We start from the raw sequence: 22,500 nt of genomic DNA, 5'->3' as shown, positions 1-22,500 counted from the left end.
GTGTGAGTGTGTGTGTGTGTTAGTGTGTGTGTGCTTGAGTGAGTGTGTGTGTGTGTGTGTGTGAGTGTGTGTGTGTGTGTGTGTGTGAGTGTGTGTGTGTGTGGAGTTTCCAGCTGGGCTCTTCATTCTCGTTCCCTTTCTTCCTTTTGCAAAGAGCACACGAGATGCTCCGATCGGCTGGGCTTTTTCATTCTCCTGGCAGGAGGCAGAATGTCACCAGAATACAGGCCCGCCGTCTCCATACGTGGAATAGCCACTCCTGTGTATTTTCACCAATGCTTTTCACCAAACGTACAGCACCGTTCGTTTATTTTCCAGGGGCGTACTTCTGAGCAATCTGATGAAATCTGATTGTTTTATTGTGGTGTTTTATGTCAATTGATGTTTCTGTCTTTAGGCCGAGGACCACATTGTAGTAGCAAATATGTATGTGATCCAATGATGTGTGGCCTACCCCCCCCCCCCCCCAAAAAAAAAAACAACTATCAAGTCATATGCTGTTCTGTAATTTCAATAAACCATAGTATGTTCACTGAGCTGCCTGTGCATTGTCTAGTTCTGTAATGTTTGTTTTCTGTCTGTTATTTTTGCCAGAGATTTATACGGTTATGAAGGATTTTTTAAAGAGTAAAATATCAATGTTCTTAATACCTCCCCCTCCATCTGTGTCTCTTTTTCACTGAAAGAACAGAAGATTCAATCCATCTGGGGTCATTATTTATCATTATACATTGCTCTTTGTTGAAATTGAGTCCCATGTTCTACTACCAATTATTGTTGCACAGCATTTTGAAACTGTACATGCTTCCTGGATGTCTTTGCAAAAAGCAGCTCTGGGAATAGACTGTAATATATTGATGAATATATATAATAAAAAATATTGCAACACTTCATGACACATGGAACAATATTACAAAATATTACAATATTACAAAATATTTTAAGATGTAAAATATTTCTATTTTTAAAAAGTTTGAAAAAGTATTTTTCCTTTACATCAGAGACACCATAACCTTGGTTGCTCTTCTCAAACTCAAACCAGTTAATACTCCCAGTGAATAAATGAATAAATAATATGTGTTTGTACAAAGTTTTAATCATTTTGACACATAATAAAAAGTAATTCTGTTAGGAAAAGTCATGAATATTTCTTCAGAGCACCGCAGATTTGGATGTACAGGATCAATGACAACTGTCAGCAGAAAGGTCTTGTGACAGATGACAGAGACACAAGCAAGACCCTTGTCCAGAACTCTGCAGGTTCTTTTAGGTATCCACACATCCATGCCCGCCTCCTGAAGAGCATTTCTGATTGGAGGTTTTACTACATTAGGTAGGCCAATTCTTTGGTCATCGGCTGTAGAGCTTTGCCGGTTTTTTTCTGAGTTCACCAGCGCTCAAAACTGTTGATTTTCTCATTGCTCATTGTGCATCCTGAAATGTATGCGTTGTAATAAACGATTAATCGGATCAGGATATTCTTTGATAGCATGTGATGTTTTATAATAAATACTTTTGTGTGTTAATATTTTGTTCAGTTTTTTCAAGTTTTATGTTTACGTTACTAAAAGGCATGGGAAGGTATGATTGTGGTAGGCATACGTAGCCTACTGCAATAAACGGATTATTACCTTTCAGAAGAAATAATGTAGACAGGTTATTTTATTGCAACTGCTGATCCTGGGTGACGAATATATTTCAACAATCTTCTCTTTTAATTAGTCACATTGATTTTAGTTATGATGAATGTGCAAAACTAGGCTCCCGGAATAGCTACTCTTCTGGAACAGAAAACTTAATCCGAACATCAGTCGATTGTTAAGCATCCAGGCAAGAGGGGGAAATAACGCAAACTTAATGGGGCATATTTAATTACTTGAACTTCTAATTGATGCATTTAGCCTACTACCTCGAAGACAAATCCAGGCGCTGTGCTTCGAGAAACCACAGCACGTCGCTATCAGCCTATGATGCTGATGCAAAGGAAGTTGGAGTCGTTCAGGGTGTACATCCGGCAGAAAGATGGCTGCCACTAAGCGACAGTGACACTTTGTTGTTATTAACCTGAACAAGAAGTTTTTTGATAATTAAACGACAATAACGCTGCACCAAAGAGTCATACGGCGCCGTGGCGTCTTGTCGAAGAAAACGGGAAGACGCTGGTAGCTACACATCGAATCCTGATTCACGGTGAGTAAGGTTAAATGTTGATAGCCAGCTAGCAAGGTTCGTGAAAAGCAGGTAGGTAGCAAAGACTGGTCGCATCAGCTCTAGCTGGCTTCTCAATACAAAAGGCAGTAACTTTGCCAGTTCTCTACACATAACGCAGTATTTAGCTATCATAGAATGTTACCAAGCCTGCTAATTAGAAATGTGCTAACCTCATACTTGTACAGGAATAAATCCGCGCTGGAAGTATGTGTTGGTGCAGGGGCATAATAAATAATAATAATAATAATAATAATAATAATAATAATAATTGTTTTATAATATCGGCATGCAATTTGCCTGTAGCCTACTTACCTGTAAACAGATTGTGACATTTTGCATTTATAAAATTGCCAGCAGTTTATTGTCTTGAGTGGTCGCAGGGTATTTGAATACAGCAACAGCAATACATTGTCGTAGCTAAGTAATTTCCCCGTTGTAAGATGTCAATACGGTTGAGACCTGTTGCTCGATAATAGGCTGCGGTCATGAAGGAGCACATTAATTTCCAGAGCTAGCCAACAAACTAATTCCAGTGGAAAGAAGCGAGGAGATGTAATGTATTGACAGGGTTTTCATGAACTAGTCATATTTATTTATTCGACGCAACATTAAAGCTTAGCGTCACGTCATTTCGATCCATCTTTCTAATGAGGATTATTACGCATATATTAAACTTATTTGGAATTAATTGCATGTGTTTCCTAAACTTGAAGCAAATCGTATTTTATCCTGAAGGTGATATTAGATGCCGAAATTAAAATAGCTAAGGTTACATAAGGCATTTATGCATTTTTAAACTGTATTTTATAACAACGTAATTATACATACAAAATGATCCTGGTGTTAATTTTGCACAGCCTTTTCAACGTCAACTGAATGGGTGCACTTCGTGCTGAAAACTAAGAAAGATCAGCCAATAAAATAAGCTTGGTTAGTACTTGGATGGAGAGTTGCTGTTGGAATTTACCACAATGGTCAAATTACCCACAATGCCCCAGCATGGTGGAGATTCCATCTTTCAGGTGAGATTTTACGCCAAAGTCCTGACCTACTGTTCAGTGGTTAAGGTAAATGACTGGGACACGCAAAGTCGGTGGTTCTAATCCCGGTGTAGCCACAATAAGATCCGCAATAAGATCCGCACAGCCGTTGGGCCCCTGAGCAAGGCCCCCAACCCTGCATTGCTCCAGGGGAGGATCGTCTCTTGCTTAGTCTAATCAACTGTACGTCGCTCTGGATAAGAGCGTCTGCCAATAATGTAATGTAATATAGTCATTAAAGTTCCTGTGACACTCTTCGCACACAGTAGGGTGTTCCCCGGTGTCCTGGCTAAATTCCCAACCCGATTCTGTTGGCAAAGGCATTGTTCTCTCCCTCTCCACCTCAGCTAGTGTGCGGTGACCATTCTGGTGCAAAATGGCAGCCGTGCATCACCCAGCTGGGTGCTACATATTGGTGATGGTTGAGGCTAGTAAAGTGCTTTGAGTGCCTAGAAAAGTGCTATATGTATGCAATGATCTAGCTATCTATGATCAGGATAAATGACATTTATCTGTGAGGCTGCTGTGATGGATGGTAGTGTCAGCTCAAGCTATCTGTGTCGAGCCAGGCATATGTTATCACAACCATATGATTAAGTTAAGGTACAATAGGTCATTTCGGACTTCTAACGGTCAAGAGAAGAATAGCAGCAACAAACACCTTCAAACCACAACACTGCTTATCCCTCCCCCGTCTCTGTTTTTTTTTTTTAAAGATATTTTCTAGGCCTTTTTCAGCTTTATTGGACAGTATATAGAGACAGGAAGAATGGGGGCGAGAGAGAGGGAAAGACATGCAACAAATTGTCAGACGGTCGGATTCGAACCGTTGACGTCGCGGCTCGCAATGAGCATGCGGTCAGTGCTCTGCAGGCTGCGCCACCGAGTCACCACCCCCCTCTCTGTTAACGCGCTGACACCATGAAACACCCTGGCCATGGTGCCATGGCAGTGGCAGTTAGAACCAATTTTCAACCAATGAGCTTGAATTATTGTACAGTTGTACAATGTTTCAGTACAGTGTCAGGCCATCAACTTTATATTTTGAAACCTGAATTTAAGGACTATAAACACAGGCAGAGGGTGAGTCAACATGTCAGTGAGCCTTTTTCAACAATAGGAAGAGATTTACAATGGTCTTGTAACAATGTTTTAACACAAAAATCTTACCTATTGTTCCTTTTAAGGAGACAAGTATGCACAGAGGACCAATACATTGAGAGAGTTAATCTCATCCACTTAGCCTACTTTATTTTTCCCCAATCCTCAGATCCAGTTAATCAAATACCTGGAATTTCAACTAAATTTCTAAAACTAAAAGGTAAATTATCTGTTGCTCTTCTTTGGTTGGCATTCTTCAGACATATTGGGGGACATGGCTCAGGCAGTAAGAGCAGTTGTCTGGCAGTTGGAGGGGTGCCGGTTTGATCCCCCGCCCGGGCTGTATCGAAGTGTCCCTGAGCAAGACACCTAACCCCTAAATGCTCCTGACGAGCTGGTCGGCGCCTTGCATGGCTGCCAATCGCCGTTGGTGTGTGAGTGTGTGTATGAATGGGTGAATGAGAAGCATCAATTGTACAGCGCTTTGGATAAAGGCGCTATATAAATGCCAACCATTTACCATTTATATTGGTGGTCCGATTTGAGCCAAAATGGAGTAGTGTGCTCTGCCTGTCCAGTCAGTTCATTGTTTGTTCTCCCTGTTCAGTCCAGGCGTATCAGAGCACAGAATGGCGGCCCCGGTCAATGTCCAGAACCCCAGCAAGACCTGGGAGCTGAGCCTTTATGAGCTGCACAGAACCCCTCAGGTACAGACCCCAGCTGACGCACCGCCAGTCTCCTGTGAGAACTGTCCCTTGGGCGGGAGAGTCTCCCCTGACTGTTGTGCTATTCCCCTCCCTGCCCGCAGGAGGCGATAATGGACGGCACAGAGATCGCCGTGTCCCCACGCAGCCTCCACAGTGAACTGATGTGTCCGATCTGCCTGGACATGCTGAAGAACACCATGACGACCAAAGAGTGCCTGCACAGGTTCTGCTCCGAGTGCATCGTCACAGCCCTCCGATCCGGGTACCACATGCTTTCTCTCGCTCCCTTTCACTGTGTGTGTGTGTGTGTGTGTGTGTGTGTGTGTGTGTGTGTGTGTGTGTGTGTGTGAGTGTGTGTGTGTGTGTGTGTGTGTGTGTGAGTGTGAGTGTGTGAGGATTGTCTCATGCTTAGTCTAAAAGTCGCTTTGGATAAAAGTATCAGCCAAACATGTGACATGTAATGTTAAAAATAAATAAATAAATAAATAATAATAATAATAATCATCATTCTGGCAGTCTTTAAGAGACTCAGAAAACCAGCAGACTCTGCGGCCCTGAGTTCACGATCTCTCACCCCTCGACTTTGGCTCAGGAGGTAAGAGCAGTCGGAGGGTTGCTGGTTCGATCCCGCCCTGGGTGTGTCGAAGTGTTCCTTGACAACATGCCTAACCCCCAATTGCTCCTGACGAGCTGGTTGGTGCCTTGCATGGCAACTGATCGCCACCGGTGTGTGTGTGTGTGTGTGTGTGTGTGTGTGTGTGTGTGTGTGTGTGTGTGTGTGTGTATGTGTGTGTGTATGTGTGTGTGTGTGTGTGTGTGTGTGTGTGTGTGTATATATGTGTGTGTGTGTGTGTGTGTGTGTGTGTGTGTGTGTGTGAATGGGTGAATGAGAAGCATCAACTGTACAGCACTTTGGATAAAGGCGCTAAATAAATGCCAACCATTTACCATTTACTCTCCCCTTCTCCCGTCTCCCGTAGAAACAAGGAGTGCCCCACCTGTCGGAAAAAGCTGGTCTCGAAGCGCTCCCTGCGCCCGGACCCAAATTTCGACGCGCTCATCTCAAAGATATACCCGAGTAGGGACGAGTACGAGGCCCACCAGGACCGGGTCCTGGAGCGGCTGAGCCGGCTTCACAACAAGCAGGCTCTGAGCTCCAGCATCGAGGAGGGCCTCAAGATACAGGCGCTGGTCAGGTCAGTGCGGACCGTCTTAGCATTAGCATCACCATCACCGTTAGTGTTAGCATTACTGTGACATAGTGCGGACCATCTTAGCATTAGCATCACCGTTAGTGTTAGCATTACTGTTACATAGTGTGGACCATCTTAGCATTAGCATCACCGTTAGTGTTAGCATTACTGTTACATAGTGTGGACCATCTTAGCATTAGCATCACCGTTAGTGTTAGCACTACTGTGACATAGTATGGACAATCTTAGCATTAGCATCACCGTTAGTGTTAGCATTACTCTTACATAGTGCGGACCGTCTTAGCATTAGCATCGCCGTTAGTGTTAGCATTACTGTGACATAGTGCGGACCGTCTTAGCATTAGCATCACCGTTAGTGTTAGCATTACTGTTACATAGTATGGACCATCTTAGCATTAGCATCACCGTTAGTGTTAGCATTACTGTTATATAGTGCGGACCATCTTAGCATTAGCATCACCATTAGTGTTAGCATTACTGTTACATAGTGCGGACCGTCTTAGCATTAGCATCACCATTAGTGTTAGCATTACTGTTATATAGTGCGGACCGTCTTAGCATTAGCATCACCGTTAGTGTTAGCATTACTGTTACATAGTGTGGACCATCTTAGCATTAGCATCACCGCTAGTGTTAGCATTACTGTTACATAGTGCGGACCGTCTTAGCATTAGCATCACCGTTAGTGTTAGCATTACTGTTACATAGTGCGGACCATCTTAGCATTAGCATCACCGTTAGTGTTAGCATTACTGTTACATAGTGCGGACCGTCTTAGCATTAGCATCACCGTTAGTGTTAGCATTACTGTGACATAGTGCGGACCGTCTTAGCATTAGCATCACCGTTAGTGTTTGCATTACTGTTACATAGTGCGGACCATCTTAGCATTAGCATCACCGTTAGTGTTAGCATTACTGTTACATAGTGCGGACCGTCTTAGCATTAGCATCTCATGCGAGTGATATCGTCGTCCTATTATTCGACAACGTTATCGCACGTCGCCTTGCCTTTCCTCGTGGCACGCGGCCCTATTGCTTTGGATGGAAGCGTCAGCGAAATAAACATGATTTCGCGTTGGCGCGTAGGCCGCAGAGGGTGCGGAAACCGCAGCAGGAGAGCGACAACACCACCTTCAGCGGGGGCGAGGACAACTGCGACGCGCGCTCCCACCTGTCCCAGAACTCGGCCCCGCCGCTCCTGCACGCGGGGCCCCTCGCGGAGGCGGACGCGGAGGCCGGGGCGGGCCCCAGCCGGAGCAAGCAGGCCAAGGTGTCGGACGACTCCTGCCCCGAGGGCGACCGGGGCAGCCCCACGCCCTCCCTGCCCCCGCTGCACCAGGAGGGGCCCGGCTCGGAGATCGAGCTGGTGTTCCGCCCGCACCCCCTGCTGGTCAACACACAGGACTACAGCCAGACCAGGTGAGGAGGGGTGAGGAGGGGTTACATGTACATGTACGTTTTGACCGTTTCCCCCCCCAGTTATCAATTTCTTTGCAGCTTGTTATTTCCTCACCTGATGATGCGCTTCTGAAATCAACATGGGCTGATCATATACCCCTCATATACTCCTATAACCATGTATACTCCATGATCTCACACATTAACATCCCCCCAACCCACGCTCTCTCCCTCTCTCTCTCCCTCCCTCCCTCTCAGGTACGTGAAAACGACGGCCAATGCCACAGTGGACCACCTCTCTAAGTACCTGGCCCTGCGCATCGCGCTGGAGGAGCGGCAGGCTGACGGGCAGACAGGAGGAGACGTGGCGGAGGAGAGAGGAGGAGAGGGAGGAGGCGCAGGGGGCGGGGGAGTGAGCCTGCAGAACATCAGCGAGAAGCAGTACACCATCTACATCACGACGACCGGCGGCCAGTTCTCCGTGAGTGGCGTTTCCACGGTACCCAACGCTGTTTCCCTGGCGATTACTGATGATTGTATTTCAGTTTTGTCCTTCAGTAGATGATTGTATCCAGGGTGATTTCCGGAATTAAAGTACTATCTCTCCATCCAGTTTCTTCGGCAGAAACTTCTGCTTGCGCGGACATTGCTGGGTTGAGTCCTATAGGCTCTCTAACCCTGGTCTCTGTCCATCTCAGATTCTGATTGGCTCTCTAACCCTGGCCTCTGTCTATCTCAGATTCTGATTGGCTCTCTAACCCTGTTCTCTCTGTCACAGATTCTGGTTGGCTCTCTAACATGGTTTTCTGTCCTTCTCCAGACTCTGAATGGCTCTCTGACCCTGGAGCTGGTCAATGAGAAGTACTGGAAGCTCAGCAAACCTCTGGAGTTGTACTACGCCCCCACCAAGGAACCGCTACAGCAGTGAGAGAAAGAGGGAGGAAGAGAGAGAGAGGGAGGGAGAGAGTGCTTGAGAGAGAGAGGGAGAGAGGGAGGGAGAGTGCCTGAGAGAGGGAGGGAGAGAGGGAAGGAAGGAGGGAGAGAGAGAGAGGGAAGGAGGGAGAGAGGGATAGAGCTCCACACCTCCCTCCTCATCGCTTTGTCTCTCACAGCACAAAGACGAGAGCTCCTCTCTCTCACAATGGGACAGTCTGCTGCTGCCAAGAGAGGAAGTGTGTGACTGGTAGAAAAGTGTGTGTGCGTTAGAAACAAGTGAGAAGGTATGTGTCTTAAGAGAAGAGGAGGGAGGGGTATAGGGATGGTGTGAATGAGGCGGTTTGAAAGAGAGGGGATAGAGTATGTAGACAGAGATCACGGCGGGAAGCGGACTCTGCGTTGCCCCTTGGCTGACCGTGGGGTGAAGCCTGTGAGCTCCTCCCCCCTCACTTCAAATCCCGGCCTTTCGGTTGGAAGGACGAAGAAAAGACAACAAAAAACATTTCATTTTCCAAAGCTCCTCCTCTGAACCGCCCCCTGCCTTCACCTTCTGGAACACGAGGTAGAACCCCCACACCCAACCAGCCAATCAGCACTGTGTATATCCCTCACTGTTTCCATTTCCCACAATGCCCCAGTCTTGTACAGCCATTTTGTATATTCTCTGATCATGTGATTATGAGTGAAGTTGACAACGCAATATCGCAGGAATAAGGGACTTATTATGCGAGGACATATTTTTCCATATGGTAAGGAAATAAGACAGGTTTTGGTTTTTTTATTTATACAACAGGCCTGCAATAAGCCAGCCTGCGTACAGGGCCTTATTCTGAACTAGACCGAGGACTGAAGAATTGCTGTGAATTAGGCTGCTTATATTTGATGTAAAACCATGATAAGCCTTCAGTTGAGGTCCATTTTTTGAAATACTTTCTCTGTATGATCTAAAGCATATTTACTGGAACCAACCATGGAAGTGAAAGTTCTGTTATACAGCGATAGAAGCAGGGTGGGTGGAATCCAATGTACAAAAAAGAAAAAAAGAATAGCGCAGAAAAAAAAAAGTCATTCTGTACCTCGTCTGAGTTTCAATCCTGCTGAAGGAGTTTTGCACTTTTGTAATTTGTGAACGTTAAGTGATTACAGACTGCTTTTGAGATACCTTTGTTCGTTGACTTGCCATTTTACTTTGTGTTATCTTTCTGCCGTAAACTGGCATACACACATTACACCCCATTTATTAAAATAACCTTGGTTTTTTAAAACCATTTTAAAATTGGTGGGTGTTGAATACACAAAGTGATTGCTTTATTAGGTATTTTGGTCTTCTGCTGCTGTAAGCCCAACTACTTCAATGTTCGACACCTTGTGTCGAGGTGCTCTTCTGCGTACCACTGTTATAACGGGTGGTAATTTGTGGTGTTTTCAGAGAACACAGAACAGAACATTTGGGGTTTTACTGGACACCCTTCTCGAGCGAGTAAGTTCAGGAATTAATTGAAATTCAAGAAAAAATGAGCAGGGTATTATGGGAATTTCTCCAATTCATGCCATTACATTAATGCCATTTGGCAGACTCTTATCCAGTGCGACATTCAGGAGATAATCCTCCAAATGCAGGGTTAAGGGCCTTGCTCAAGGGCCCAACAGCTGTGCGGACCTTATTGTGGCTACACCGCAAACGGTGATCAAACCACCAACCTTGTGGGTCCCAGTCATTTACCTTAACCACTAGGCTACGGGCCGCCTTCATTCATGGACTAAATGAGTTAACGGTACAATAGGTACGATGTTTTGTGTTCTTACGAGACCATTGTAAATCCCCTCCTAACACTGAAAAAGGCTAACTGACGTGTTGCCTGCCTGCGTTTAATCGTTAAATTCGGGTCTCAAAATATACCGTTGACAGGCCGTGACCCTGTACCAAAACATCGGCGTTTTCAGCGAACGCAGAACATTGTACAATTCAAGCTTGAAAATTGGATACAATTGCCACAGCAAAAGGTGTTTCAACGTCAGCGCGTTTACAGAGAAGGGGGAGAGATAAATGGTGTTGTGGTTTGAAGGGGTTTGTTGCCACTATTCCTCTCGACCGTCCGAAATGACCTATTGTACCTTTAAAACTAAAAACCACGCCCTGTGCTTAAAAAAAACTAACAAAAAAAACAATCATCGCTGTTGTGTCCTTATTCAAGGATGCCTACACACAGTCGTTCAGGGACCCAATCAAATTCACCCCGACCGAAGTGCGACACAGACATGAACACATCGATTTCTCCATTGGGCGTTTACATTCCAGAACATGAAGCACGCAAAACACAGGAAGTCAGAGCCGCGCAGGATTCTGGGAAAATGAGTTTTATTGACAGTTGGGGCCGAAGGGGGAGCATCTACTTCTTCTTGGACACACCGACGGTGCGACCACGACGACCGGTGGTCTTGGTGTGCTGGCCACGCACACGAAGACTAGGAGAGAGAGAGAGGGAGAGAGAGAGGGAGGGAGAGAGAGAACCGGAATGTGAGTGCGGGGAAGAAAAGAGTTCATACACACGGCTGCCTAAACTACAGAAATACTGAACAATTGAGAAGGAAGTTCACGAATGCCCCCTCCCGCAAGAATTTAATCACAATTGGCAGTACATCAGAGTGCGGAGGGTTAACACCACAATGTACAACACATCACAAACACGCTCCTTTATGCATCAGCATGATTCACTTCAACGCAGCACGGAACATTGACATGGGAAAGCATTTTAAAATCATTTTCATCTTTGGTGACACGGGACATTTTAAAGTCAGACGTGAAACTGGATTAGCCACTCGTTAGCCGTTTGTTGCAAGAAGACCCCTAACCCCCTGTTCAGGAGCCCCCACACACACACCGATGAACTGCAGGGCTACCAGTTTACAACCGGTTAGGTGCGGCTGTTAAGGTGGTGTTGCGAGCGAGAATTCGCCGTTAACTAGCTGACAAACTGCAACGGGTGGTCTACAGGTTAGTCTACAGCAGAGGTGGGCAAAGAGGGCCGTATCCATTTCTGGATTTCATACCAACTTCTGGCCTTAGTTACATAATTTGCCTTTTATGCCATGTGACATTTTAGCTACAGTACATTTCTTGATGAATGACAGCCAAAGACTGCTCTTGTGTCCCCCGGTTTTACTGTGATCTACTCTGAGTGAACCAGTGTTGGAGCATGCAGCCAATTAGTTAATTTAGCCAGGGTAATTGGTGGAAACAAAAACCTGCATACACACCGGCCCTCCAGGACCGGAATTGCCCACCCCTGGTCTACAGGCTAGTCTACAGCAGTGTTTCCCAACTCCAGTCCTCGGGACCCACATGCCAGAAGGTTTTTGTTGTAACCAGTAACTCACACACCTGATTTAATGATTGAACCAATCAAACCACAAAAATGCCCTTGATTAGTTAAATCAGGTGTGTGAGCTACTGGTTACAACAAAAACCTTCTGGCAAGTGGGTCCCGAGGACTGGAGTTGGGAAACGCTAGTCTACAGGCTAGTCTACAGGCTAGTCTACAGGCTAGTCTACAGGCTAGTCTACAGGCTAGTCTACAGGCTAGTCTACAGGCTAGTCTACAGGCTAGTCTACAGGTTTAACCAGTGTTGTAGTCTACAGGTTTAACAGGAACAGGTTCTGTCAGAAGGTCATTTCCTCACCCCCAGAAGTGCCTGAGACCACGGTGAGCCCGGATCTTCTTCAGCCGCTCCAGATCCTCTCTCAGCTTGTTGTCCAGACCGTTGGCGAGAACCTAGAACAGACAATCAAAATGTACCTCAGCCAGAGAGCAGGACGACCCGTCTTCCTCCCCTACTGTATCGGCGTTACAGGGGGAGGGCAGACACTGGATACCCGGTGGACTGCACCACACGCCTCAACCGGAAAGGGGTATTTATGACACGAGCCAGAGCTACTGACAAGAGTTCATCAGGAGGGATTTTGCCATCGGGTGGACTACCGTTATATTTACACAAGGTATACTAAATGTAAATTTCCACAGAGATGAGGGTTCACGATGCACAAATCCAGACTCGTGCCAGTGCTTGACCGTTCTAGTCCGCACACAGCCGGGACGAAACGTTCTCACATGCCGCTGCAACGTAGCGGCAATATGAGCACAGAAAACATTCCAGTAACATTGAGAGAACGTATTGCAAACAGTGTACTGTAAACAGTAATTTGCACAAATAAAAAAGTCAGCTATGCTAGTGACCGTGGATTTTTTGGAGCACCACCATTAACACAAGAGATTTTAAACTCCTCCACAATTGGTCACCTGTGCAGGTGTGCTGCAGAGGGACCCACTCACAGGCAGGTAACTCAGGTCTACAGACACCTGTGCAGGGGTGCTGCACAGGGACCCACTCACAGGCAGGAAACTCAGGTCTAGACACCTGTGCAGGTGACGCTAACCCACCTGGCTGTACTTTCCATCCTTGACGTCCTTCTGCCTGTTCAGGAACCAGTCGGGGATTTTGTACTGCCGAGGGTTCTGCATGATGGTCACCACCCTCTCCACCTGGGGCAGAGAAACAGGAGTCACCCCCACCAATCACGACTGCAGAAACTGTTACACCCACCAATCAGGACCAGGAGCATAGCTAGGAATTCTGGGCCCCCTGAAAGAATATTGCTCTGGGCTCCCCATCCTACTGGAATTTTTGAACAGTCACCACCGCTCACTCCAGCCCAGTGAAAACTGCTAGCGCCACCGCGCTAGACACACAAACCGCCCACCAATCAGCACTTTAAAAAGTCATCCCACAAGAAGATACTTAGTGCAACAGTGCATGCAAGTTCAACAGTGGTCCAAAATAACAATGAGCTGCAAACATTCGTAACACACATCCCCCAGTTAAAGACAGCAATAGTTGCTTCGTGGGCTGCATGTCTGGAGTTTCTGCTCACTGGTCCTCAGCCAGCTCTGACCAAGTTTCATTCCATTTGACTGGAATTTAGCAGATGCGCTTATCCAAAGCAACTACAGCGCAAAGATTTGGGATCAATGCAGATTTATTCTCTATAGGGGAAAAAGTGGCCTCAAGAGGAACATCAAGTGCAAGACGTGCACAACTGCCAGCTTGATGACGACCCTATTTAACATTAAACCAATGAACAATAACCAAAAGGTTTCTAAATTATAAGTCAGTGTTCTGAGCTGATTGAAAATTCTAATGCTGATGTCAAGAACATTCTAATCACGTGACACTTCACCTTAAAGGGTTCATAAAGATTAAATGAACAGCAGAAAAGAATCAGGCTCTAGCAGGGGAAAATAATTTACTGCAGACTGATCTGACCAATCGGATTGGTGTGCGACCACTTCAGCTGGCTCTCACTCCCATCGAGGTGTGAGGTCACAAATGCATGATAAGAATGTTCTTAACTGGACATTCTAATGCTGACCTCACGATCACTACTGGCAATTGAAAGCAATTGAGCTCTAAAACACTGACATGCTTTTTTTCTTTTTTTTTTTCTTTTCTTCATTTGTTGTCGTTTGTTGGTTCAATAGCAGGGGTGTCCAATCTTATCCAGAAAGGGCCGGTGTGTGTGCAGGTTGTTGTTTTAGCACAGTACTAAGACAGCTGATTCTACTCATCAAGGTCTTGATTAAAGACCATGATTAGTTCATTAGTATAATCAGGTGTGTTACTGCTGGGTTAAAACAAAAACCTGCACCCACGCCAGCCCTTTTAGGATAAGATTGGGCACCTCTGTTCAATAGGGTTGTTGTAAATTGGCTGCACCGGTCTTGCACTGTCTCTGGACCACAGACTTAGAAGAAACAAACGTTTTTAAATGAGGCTGCCCTCGCCCTCTCCCCCCCCTCCCCCCCTGGGCACGGGACTCAAGCACCGGCTGACCTTACCTCATCATCAGTCAGTTCCCCAGCTCTCTTGTTGAGGTCGATGTCGGCCTTCCTCAAGACGACATGGGCGTAACGTCTGCCGACACCCTGCAAATCAGAAACGAGACGCACTTTCACACCGGCTCCAATCCACCGTCTCACATTTACTACCCTCGAGGGCAGGGGTGCACAAGGGCCGATCCTTTTCAGGATTTCGTCCCAACTTCTGGTCTTAATCATTTAATTGACTCAATCATGTCTTCAGACATGTGTATGAGTACTGGCTACAGCTGCAGACTAAGTGTATCCTAATGATTTCACTGTGCTGATATACAGGCTTGAACCAGGGTACTTGATGGAGCTGTCAGCAAATTAAAAACAAGGCAATTGGTTGGAACAAAAACCAGTACGCAGACTGGCCCTCGAGGATCGGAGTTGTGCACCCCTGCTCTAGGGTCTTTCAGTGCACTTGTCCCTGGTTATGGGTATGCACTTAATTGTATGTCGCTCTGGATAAGAGCATCTGCCAAATGCCTGTAATGTATACAAGTATTCCTTCCATGGACATGTGGGGAAATGACCACTTCTACCCTCTTGCAGCCCTACAATTCCTCATGACGTTTATGACGGATTGCTGACTAAATGCAGAGCAACAGAAGATGCAGAAATGGCAACAATGACGATCGGCACGAGGATGGACGATTGCTGGGACATCCCTTCCGTAATGCTAACGTTACTCCCCGTAAGTTAGGGCAGCCTGTAGCGTAGTGGTTAAGGTAGCCACAATAAGATCCGCACAGCCGTTGGACCCTTGAGCAAGGTCCTTAACCCTGCACTGCTCCAGGGGAGGATTGTCTCCTGCTTAGTCTACTCAACTGTACGTCGCTCTGGATAAGAGCGTCTGCCAAATGCCAATAATGTAATGTAAAGTTCTCACCTTGATGGCGGTGATAGCGAAGGCGATCTTCCGCCTCCCGTCGATGTTCGTGTTGAGAACACGCAGGATGTGCTGAAACTTCTCGGGAATTACGAGAGACTACGGTAAAAGGAGAAGAGCATGTTAATTGTCTGTTCCAGGGAGCGAAATATAACAACCAGTAACTTAAAAGAACTGGCGTAGAGGCCGACACGGTCGGTAGCCTGTTGGATTGCAAATCAGACGGCCAGTTGTTTAAAAGCACTAACGATGAATCAATAGCTTGGCTTGGTCAATACAATTTTTACACCAGTCAGTTTGAATTCACCACTGTTCAGTTGGTCACAGCAACAAATAATTTTGGGTACAGGTATGTTCTGGAAATCAGTTTGAACGTGGTTCAATGCAACATATGATCGTTAGCATTACCAGGTTAGCTTTCACGGTTGTTTGGGGATATAATATACACCGATTCGAATAATAATGGTCTGTAACATTGGAATACGAGTTTAGACATATTATATTAGGCTCAGAAGAATATCTGAGCTCAACGTAACGACGATGAAACTGGATTTTAAAGTTTGCACAGACGGCTCTGATCGTCTCACTCACCATCTTGGAAGCAGGTTCCGATGCGAAGAGGAATTTACGCAGTTCTCGCGAGAGTATATAGTTTCCCCCCGCTGATCTGCAAGCGGAAGCGATTCCGTTAGCAGAAATGTGTCCGTCTGGAAAATTGCTCTGTCGTTGTAGAGTTACAAGTCTAACCGAAATTAAAAGAGATAGAAACAAGCGTGGGAAAATAACCAGATATATCACATAATGTTTGCGTCGATATTACATTTATTTTTTGTATTTTATCAACATACTTTTTCTTCATGTTACTCCGATTAGGGGAGGGGTTGGTGAAGACGACGGAATTGTAGTTTTATGGCATTGGCAGCTATGGCGGAGACCGTAGTCACTGAAAGTGTAGGTTCGGATGTAAATACAGCTGTCAATTCGACGACAACTGCCATGGCATATTTACAAGACGAGGTAATTAATGACATGCATGTAGCTATGAGTGGTGTGAACTTAAGGAGCAGTAGCATTTGGAGATGCTTATGTTTTGGTCTCACAACATTATCCCTCGACCATAGCAGTTAACGAAACTAAAAAGCTATTAGCTAGCCTAGCTAACGCAAATGCTTTTTTGCTGTTTTGCTATGATGGCAGGCTAGCTATCCAACTTCTCCAACTGCACGGACAGTGTTGTCCTTTCGTAATTTACATGTATTTCATAGCGCATTTGTTCAATGGTCAGAAAGATAAATAGTTAGCTGGATGTTTAGCTTAGGCTAAGAAGTTATGCCCCAGTCAGGAATGATGATGGTTGTGACTGTTCCCTGGTACACGCTGTTTCATTTAAAATAGGTAATAGTCATCTACATTACATTACATTACATTAATGGCATTTTGGCAGACGCTCTTATCCAGAGCGACGTACAGTTGATTAGACGAGGCAGGAGACAATCCTCCCCTGGAGCAATGCAGGGTTAAGGGTCCTTGTGAATGAATCTTGTGGGCTGAGTGAATCTTAGTGCAGCTACACCTGGGATCAAGCCACTGACCCTGCGGGTCCCAGTCATCTACCTTGGAACAGTACGCTACAGGCCGCCCCTAAAAACAGCTATTCTCATACCCCAACACTTGCACTTGTTGTGTCCGGATGATCTTTTCCAGATAAAGCACGACTCAGAACAGGTTCCTGCTCTGAAGTTGGGAGACCTGGACATAACCACTGACGAGTTTATCTTAGACGAAGTCGACAGTAAGTTACCGCGACCGTGCCGTTTCCCTTTAATTTGGTCTCTGTGCTATTCGCCGAGTTGCTGTGTGGGCCTTCAGTCTGTGCTTTGTGCTTCCAGTTCACATCCAGGCAAACCTTGAGGACGATCTGGTGAAAGAGGCTTTGAAAACGGTGAGACTGGCTGTCAGTTTAACAGAACTAAAGGACTGATTGACAGCACCGACAACTGAAAGGTTCAGGGTACAGACCTGCGGATTGGCAGGGGGTGTGGAACAAAGCAACATACGACATACATTCTGACGCTAAGAGTTAATTGCATGTACTATTAATTGTATGGTTTCCTCTTAAGAGGGGACCACATAAAACATATTTTTGCTTCAGAATCACCCGTGTGAAAAATAGCATACTTGAGCAAACTATAAGAGTCATTATGTAAACTTAAATTATACTTCAGGAATACTCAATTGTGAAATGGCATTTTTGAAGTATATTTCAGCTTTTTCCCCCCACATGGGCAGATTTCACGGAGTACAATATCAGGCCTAATTCCTACACCCCACCTGATACTTTAGTTGAGTCCTGTTTATGAAAAACATAAGAAACGGCGGTGTGTACTGCTGTCAGCGGCCATGTTTTCTGTCTCTCTCAGGGTGTGGATCTCAGACAGTACTCCAAGCAAGTGGAGACGGAGCTGCAGCGCATTGAGCAAGCCTCCATCAAAGACTGTATCCTCTCACTGCACACGGAGCCTTTCCCTGCGTTTTCTTATGAATGCGGCAGCTCGTAGTGTCAACACGGGCGTTCCGAGTTACAGGCTCGGTGGTTAGCTAACTGTACCTCGTAGCGACCGTTAATCACGTGGTGGCTGGCAAGACGCTACCAAAAGCATCAGAACGACTGTGTAACATACACTGTTTGCTGGAAACTGAGGAATGGTTACGACCGTTAGAGGTACAATAGGTAAGATTTTTGTGTGAAAACATTGTTACGAGACCATTCTAAATCCCTTCCTGTCATCGGAAAAAGTCCCACTGACATGTTGACTCACCCTCTGCCTGTGTTTAGAGTCCTTAAATTAGGGTTTCAAAATATACAGTTGACGGCCCGACACTACAAGCTCATTGGTTGGAAATAGGTTCTAATTGCCACAGCCAATGGCGTTTCAACGTCAGTGCGTTTACAGAGAAGGGGGAGGGGTAAACATTGTTGTGGTTTGAAGGTGTTGGTGCTATTCCTCTCTTGACCGTTAGAAGTCCGAAATTACCTATTGTACCTTTAACTCCTAAATAAGTTATTGCTCTTTTCGGCCACTTTGGATAACGTCATTCAGAACTGCTCGGCGACTCGGTGCTGTGAAGTGACACCTGACATCAGACGGTCAACACGAGCATTGCTGACATCATTGTAGTGGCTTCCGTTCTGGTCACGTCTCAGTGTGTGCTAGCGTTGGCCCCCATCTCCGTAGCGGTTTCCCTGACTCTTCCCGCGCCAGATATTAAGGAGAGCCAGAACATCGCCTCCCTGCATAACCAGATCACTGCCTGCGATTCCATACTGGAGGTGAGGGCCCTCCTCTCCCCTGACCTGGATTCAAATACTTTTCTACATTTGACTAAGCTTGTTTAGCCTATAGGAACAAATGAAACAATCCCAAAAAGTGTAAACCCAGCCCACCTGCTCCTCCTTGCTCCTCCTGGCAAGGTCAAAAGAGCACAGAAAAGTGTTTGAACCCACAACAAATACTATTTGAACCCAGGTCAGCCTCTCTCACTGTCTGCAGCACATTTGTGCACGCTCCAAAACAACAATTTGAGTTTACTGGAGCGTGAGTACAGTCGGCTCCAAATGATTGCAATGACGACTGCTACTGCTGTGTCAGCCTCCCAGGCAGTGACGCTGTCGTTCCATTTTCTAGTATTTTTATTTGTTCAGCACTTTTCACAGAAGACTGTCCCAAAGTCGCTTTACAGGGTAACAGAATGGAAGAAAAAAATGGGAAATACCGAGCCCCAAAATAGCACACGAGGGTTAATGGCGCGTTCCATTTACTTCGGAAGTCGGAAGTCGGAGCTGGGAATGACGTCACACCCGAGTTGACCGCATTCCAGTAAACAACTCGGATAACCAAGATGGACGCCTCCAGTGCTATTGTTGCTATCGTTGTAGCCATTGTTAGCAATACCAGTTGAAAACACCACATTACACGGTATTCTATACATACAAACACCGTAGTAACATGTCCACAGATAGACGTTGGACAGTACTACGTATACCACTTATTTAATTACACAAAAACAAAACAGACGTGCTAAATAATACATTACGAGAGATTTTATTTACCGTTGACGCACGGAGCAGCCATCTTGGATTTCTAACTCGGGGTTACTCGGCCCTTCCGACTTTCCCAGTCGGAAATCCCACCTCGGGGCGTTCCAGTTGAAATGTCCGACTGGGAACTCGGAAATTCCGACTTCCCAGTACAAATGGAACGCACCATAACAACTCCATAGTGGGGGAGAACAGGCCTCACACAGTGGTGAGAAAAAAAAAACTCCCCAAAGGGAAGAAATCTCTGGAGGAACCTGGCTATAGGGGGGGTGCCCATCCTCCGCTGGCCTAGAGGCTGAGAGGGTGACGGTTGAGGCATTGAGGTGGCAGGCAGAGCAGGAAGTCCACGCGGATGCTGTACAGTGATGCTGCCCCCCCCCCCCCCGGCTCTCCAGCGCATGGAGGGCATGCTCAGCGGGTTCCAGAGCGACCTGTCCTCCATCAGCAGCGAGATCCACACCCTGCAGCAGCAGTCCGTCAGCATGAACGTGCGTCTGAAGAACCGGCAGGCTGTGCGCAGCCACCTCAGCCAGCTGGTGGACGAGCTGGTGGTGCCCGGAGCCATGATCTCGTAAGGAGTGTGTGTCTGTGTGTCTGTGTGTGTGTGTGTGTGTGTGTGTGTGTGTGTGTCTGTGTATTACATTACATTACATGACGTGGCATTTAGCAGACGCTCTTATCCAGAGCGACGTACAACGAAGTGCAAATCAAACACAAGAACAAGTGCAAAAGTAGACCTGAGAGGACAGTACAGTTCTGAGTCCTAGTGTAAACATACAAAAATTCAGAACCCTTGAAGAGTACAATCAACTTTCAAACTAGCATACCACAGTTGGTAGCTAGAATACATGTATGTCTGTGTGAGTCTGTGTGAGAGAGAGAGAGAGTGTGTGTGTGTGTCTGTGTGAGAGAGCGTGTGTGAGTGTGAGTGAGACGGACTGTGAGTGTGTGTGTGTCTGTGTGAGAGAGAGTGTGTGTGTGTGAGAGGGAGGGAGAGAGAGAGTGTGCGTGTGTGTGTGTGTGTGTGAGTGTGTGTGTGTGAGAGGGAGGGAGAGAGAGAGTGTGCGTGTGTGTGTGTCTGTGTGAGTGTGTGGGTGTGTCTGTGGGGGGGCCATTGGAGTCATTGCTTGTGTGGTTTTATAGTCATAGCTTGCGTTTTTAAACAGTCATATTTCGCCTGATTGTGGTCAGAGCTTGCGTGTTTAAACAGTCATAGCTGTTGTGGTCACGGTCGGTGCTGCGGTCGCCTGTGTGCAGGGTGATCCTGGAGAGCCCGGTGACGGAGCAGGAGTTCCTGGAGCAGCTGCACGAACTCAACAACAAGATCAACTTTGCCAAGGAGCTGAGCTTTAGAGAGACGCTAGCCTGCTCCGACATCCAGGATACCGTGGACCGGCTGAAAATCAAGGTCCGGAGAGAGGGGGAGGGGGAGGGGGTCAGAGGTTAACGAGAGAGAGAGAGGGAGGGAGGGAGGGAGTGAGTGAGCGAGCGTGAGAGTGAGTGAGTGAGTGAGAAAGAGAGAGATGTTGCTTTTCGTTGTTAATGTGTACACTGCGTTCCAAATTATTATGCAAATGATATTTTTCTCTGATTTTCCTAAATAGTCGATGCAAATGACAGTCAGCATAATTTTCAAGTCATCAACTGTTAGGGTATAATTCGAATGTTATTGAACGAACCTCCCAATGATAACAGTATTTTTTTCAAAAATAAAAAACTTAAAATGCACTGTTCCAAATTATTACACACAACAGAGTTTTAAAACATTTTATAGGTTGTAAAGAACTGAAAATGGTCATTTGTTGAATTTGCAGCATTCGGAGGTCATATTTACTGAAATCAAAAGCTATTTCAATCAAAAACATCTTAACAGGTCAAGTTACATTTTAACATAGGACCCCGTATTTGATAGCAGCTTCACAATTCTTGCATCCATTGAACTTGTGAGTTTTTGGAGAGTTTCTGCTTGAATTTCTTTGCAGGATGTCAGAATAGCCTCCCAGAGCTGCTGTTTGGATGTGAATTGCCTCCCACCCTCATAGATATTTTGCTTGAGGATGCTCCAAAGGTTCTCAATAGGGTTGAGGTCAGGGGAGGATGGGGGCCACACCATGAGTTTCTCTCCTTTTATGCCCATAGCAGCCAATGATGCAGAGGTATTCCTTGCAGCATAAGATGGTGCATTGTCATGCATGAAGATGATTTTGTTACGGAAAGCATGGTTCTTCTTTTTGTACCATGGAAAAAAAGTGGTCAGTCAGAAACTCCACATACTTTTCAGAGGTCATTTTCACACCTTCAGGGACCCTAAAGGGGCCGACCGGCTCTCTCCCCATGATTCCGGCCCAAAACATGACTCCGCCACCTCCTTCCTGACGTCACAGCCTTGTTGGGACATGGTGGCCGTCCACCAACCATCCACTACTCTATCCATCTGGACCATCCAGGGTTGGACGGCACTGATCAGTGAACAAGACCTGAAAATTAGTCTTCATGTATTTCTGGGCCCACTGCAGCCGTTTCTGCTTGTGAGCATTGGTTAGGGGTGGCCGAATAGAAGGTTTATGCATAACTGCAAGCCTCTGGAGGATCCTACACCTTGATGTTCGCGGGACTCCAGAGGCACCAGCAGCTTCAAATACCTGTTTGCTGCTTTGTAATAGCATTTTAGCAGCTGCTCTCTTAATCCGATGTTTTCGTCTGGCAGAAACCTTCCTCATTCTGCCTTTATCTGCACGAACCCGTGTGTGCTCTGAATCAGCCACAAATCTCTTAACAGTACGATGATCACGCTTAGGTTTTTTTTTTTTTTTTCCCATATTACTTGAAAATGGTGGTCTGCTTAATAATGTGGAACGTCCTTCTTAAGTCGTTTTTCCTTTAATTGGGCTCACCTGGCAAACTAATTGTCACAGGTGTCTGAGATTGATTTCAGTGACCGAAAGAGCCCTGAGACACAATACCATCCATGAGTTTAATTGA

At 46.0% G+C, this 22,500-nt stretch overlaps 3 protein-coding genes across 7 annotated transcripts in view; 2 read left to right on the top strand and 1 right to left on the bottom strand.

Moving 5' to 3' along the window:
- Positions 1-1,983: 1,983 nt before the first annotated feature.
- Positions 1,984-9,877, top strand: LOC133137266 (E3 ubiquitin-protein ligase RING2-A-like). 3 transcript variants are annotated; one of them, XM_061255436.1, is made up of 7 exons: positions 1,984-2,190; positions 4,965-5,059; positions 5,161-5,321; positions 6,040-6,255; positions 7,362-7,694; positions 7,932-8,172; positions 8,494-9,877. In XM_061255436.1, exons 2-7 carry the CDS (start codon positions 4,982-4,984, stop codon positions 8,599-8,601), a joined length of 1,137 nt encoding a protein of 378 aa, XP_061111420.1. In that variant the 5' UTR covers positions 1,984-2,190; positions 4,965-4,981; the 3' UTR covers positions 8,602-9,877. The 3 variants fall into 3 exon arrangements, with proteins under 3 accessions (XP_061111420.1, XP_061111421.1, XP_061111419.1); XM_061255437.1 differs by having other exon boundaries at positions 4,960-5,059; positions 7,932-8,154; XM_061255435.1 differs by having other exon boundaries at positions 4,960-5,059.
- A 1,074-nt stretch (positions 9,878-10,951) lies between these two features.
- Positions 10,952-16,293, bottom strand: rps18 (ribosomal protein S18). The gene is made up of 7 exons (XM_061254226.1): positions 16,268-16,293; positions 16,011-16,161; positions 15,420-15,518; positions 14,504-14,590; positions 13,049-13,150; positions 12,291-12,382; positions 10,952-11,075 (listed from the first exon to the last, which is right to left on the bottom strand). Exons 1-7 carry the CDS (start codon positions 16,276-16,278, stop codon positions 11,000-11,002), a joined length of 618 nt encoding a protein of 205 aa, XP_061110210.1. The 5' UTR covers positions 16,279-16,293; the 3' UTR covers positions 10,952-10,999.
- Positions 14,829-22,500, top strand: part of vps52 (VPS52 subunit of GARP complex) — a 19,086-nt gene continuing 11,414 nt past the window's right edge. The window contains exons 1-8 of one of the 3 annotated variants that reach the window (XM_061254225.1): positions 14,829-14,967; positions 15,083-15,203; positions 17,124-17,211; positions 17,309-17,361; positions 17,840-17,915; positions 18,683-18,750; positions 19,914-20,089; positions 20,776-20,926. In XM_061254225.1, the coding sequence (XP_061110209.1) occupies positions 15,150-15,203; positions 17,124-17,211; positions 17,309-17,361; positions 17,840-17,915; positions 18,683-18,750; positions 19,914-20,089; positions 20,776-20,926 (666 nt within the window). In that variant the 5' untranslated portion in view covers positions 14,829-14,967; positions 15,083-15,149. Of the gene's footprint in view, positions 14,968-15,082; positions 15,225-16,106; positions 16,437-17,123; positions 17,212-17,308; positions 17,362-17,839; positions 17,916-18,682; positions 18,751-19,913; positions 20,090-20,775; positions 20,927-22,500 lie in introns of those variants that run through there. The other 2 variants (XM_061254224.1, XM_061254223.1) reach the window with 2 other exon arrangements.

Source organism: Conger conger, chromosome 9 (assembly GCF_963514075.1).
Source record: "Conger conger chromosome 9, fConCon1.1, whole genome shotgun sequence".
Classification (NCBI taxonomy): Eukaryota; Metazoa; Chordata; class Actinopteri; order Anguilliformes; family Congridae; genus Conger; species Conger conger.
The sequence above is the reverse complement of the archived record's forward strand: the minus strand, read 5'-3'. Positions and strand labels throughout refer to the sequence as shown.

What these genes read in the sequence shown, in the direction of transcription:
- LOC133137266 (XM_061255436.1), top strand. Translation starts at nt 4,982, where the DNA reads ATGGCGGCCCCGGTCAATGTCCAGAACCCCAGCAAGACCTGGGAGCTG. An exon ending in GTCACAGCCCTCCGATCCGG is followed by an intron (nt 5,322 to 6,039) that starts GTACCACATGCT and finishes CGTCTCCCGTAG; the next exon opens with AAACAAGGAGTGCCCCACCT. An exon ending in AAGATACAGGCGCTGGTCAG is followed by an intron (nt 6,256 to 7,361) that starts GTCAGTGCGGAC and finishes GTTGGCGCGTAG; the next exon opens with GCCGCAGAGGGTGCGGAAAC.
- rps18 (XM_061254226.1), bottom strand. An exon ending in AGGATGGAAAGTACAGCCAG is followed by an intron (nt 12,383 to 13,048) that starts GTGGGTTAGCGT and finishes TGTCTGTTCTAG; the next exon opens with GTTCTCGCCAACGGTCTGGA. An exon ending in GGTCTCAGGCACTTCTGGGG is followed by an intron (nt 11,076 to 12,290) that starts GTGAGGAAATGA and finishes TCTCTCTCCTAG; the next exon opens with TCTTCGTGTGCGTGGCCAGC.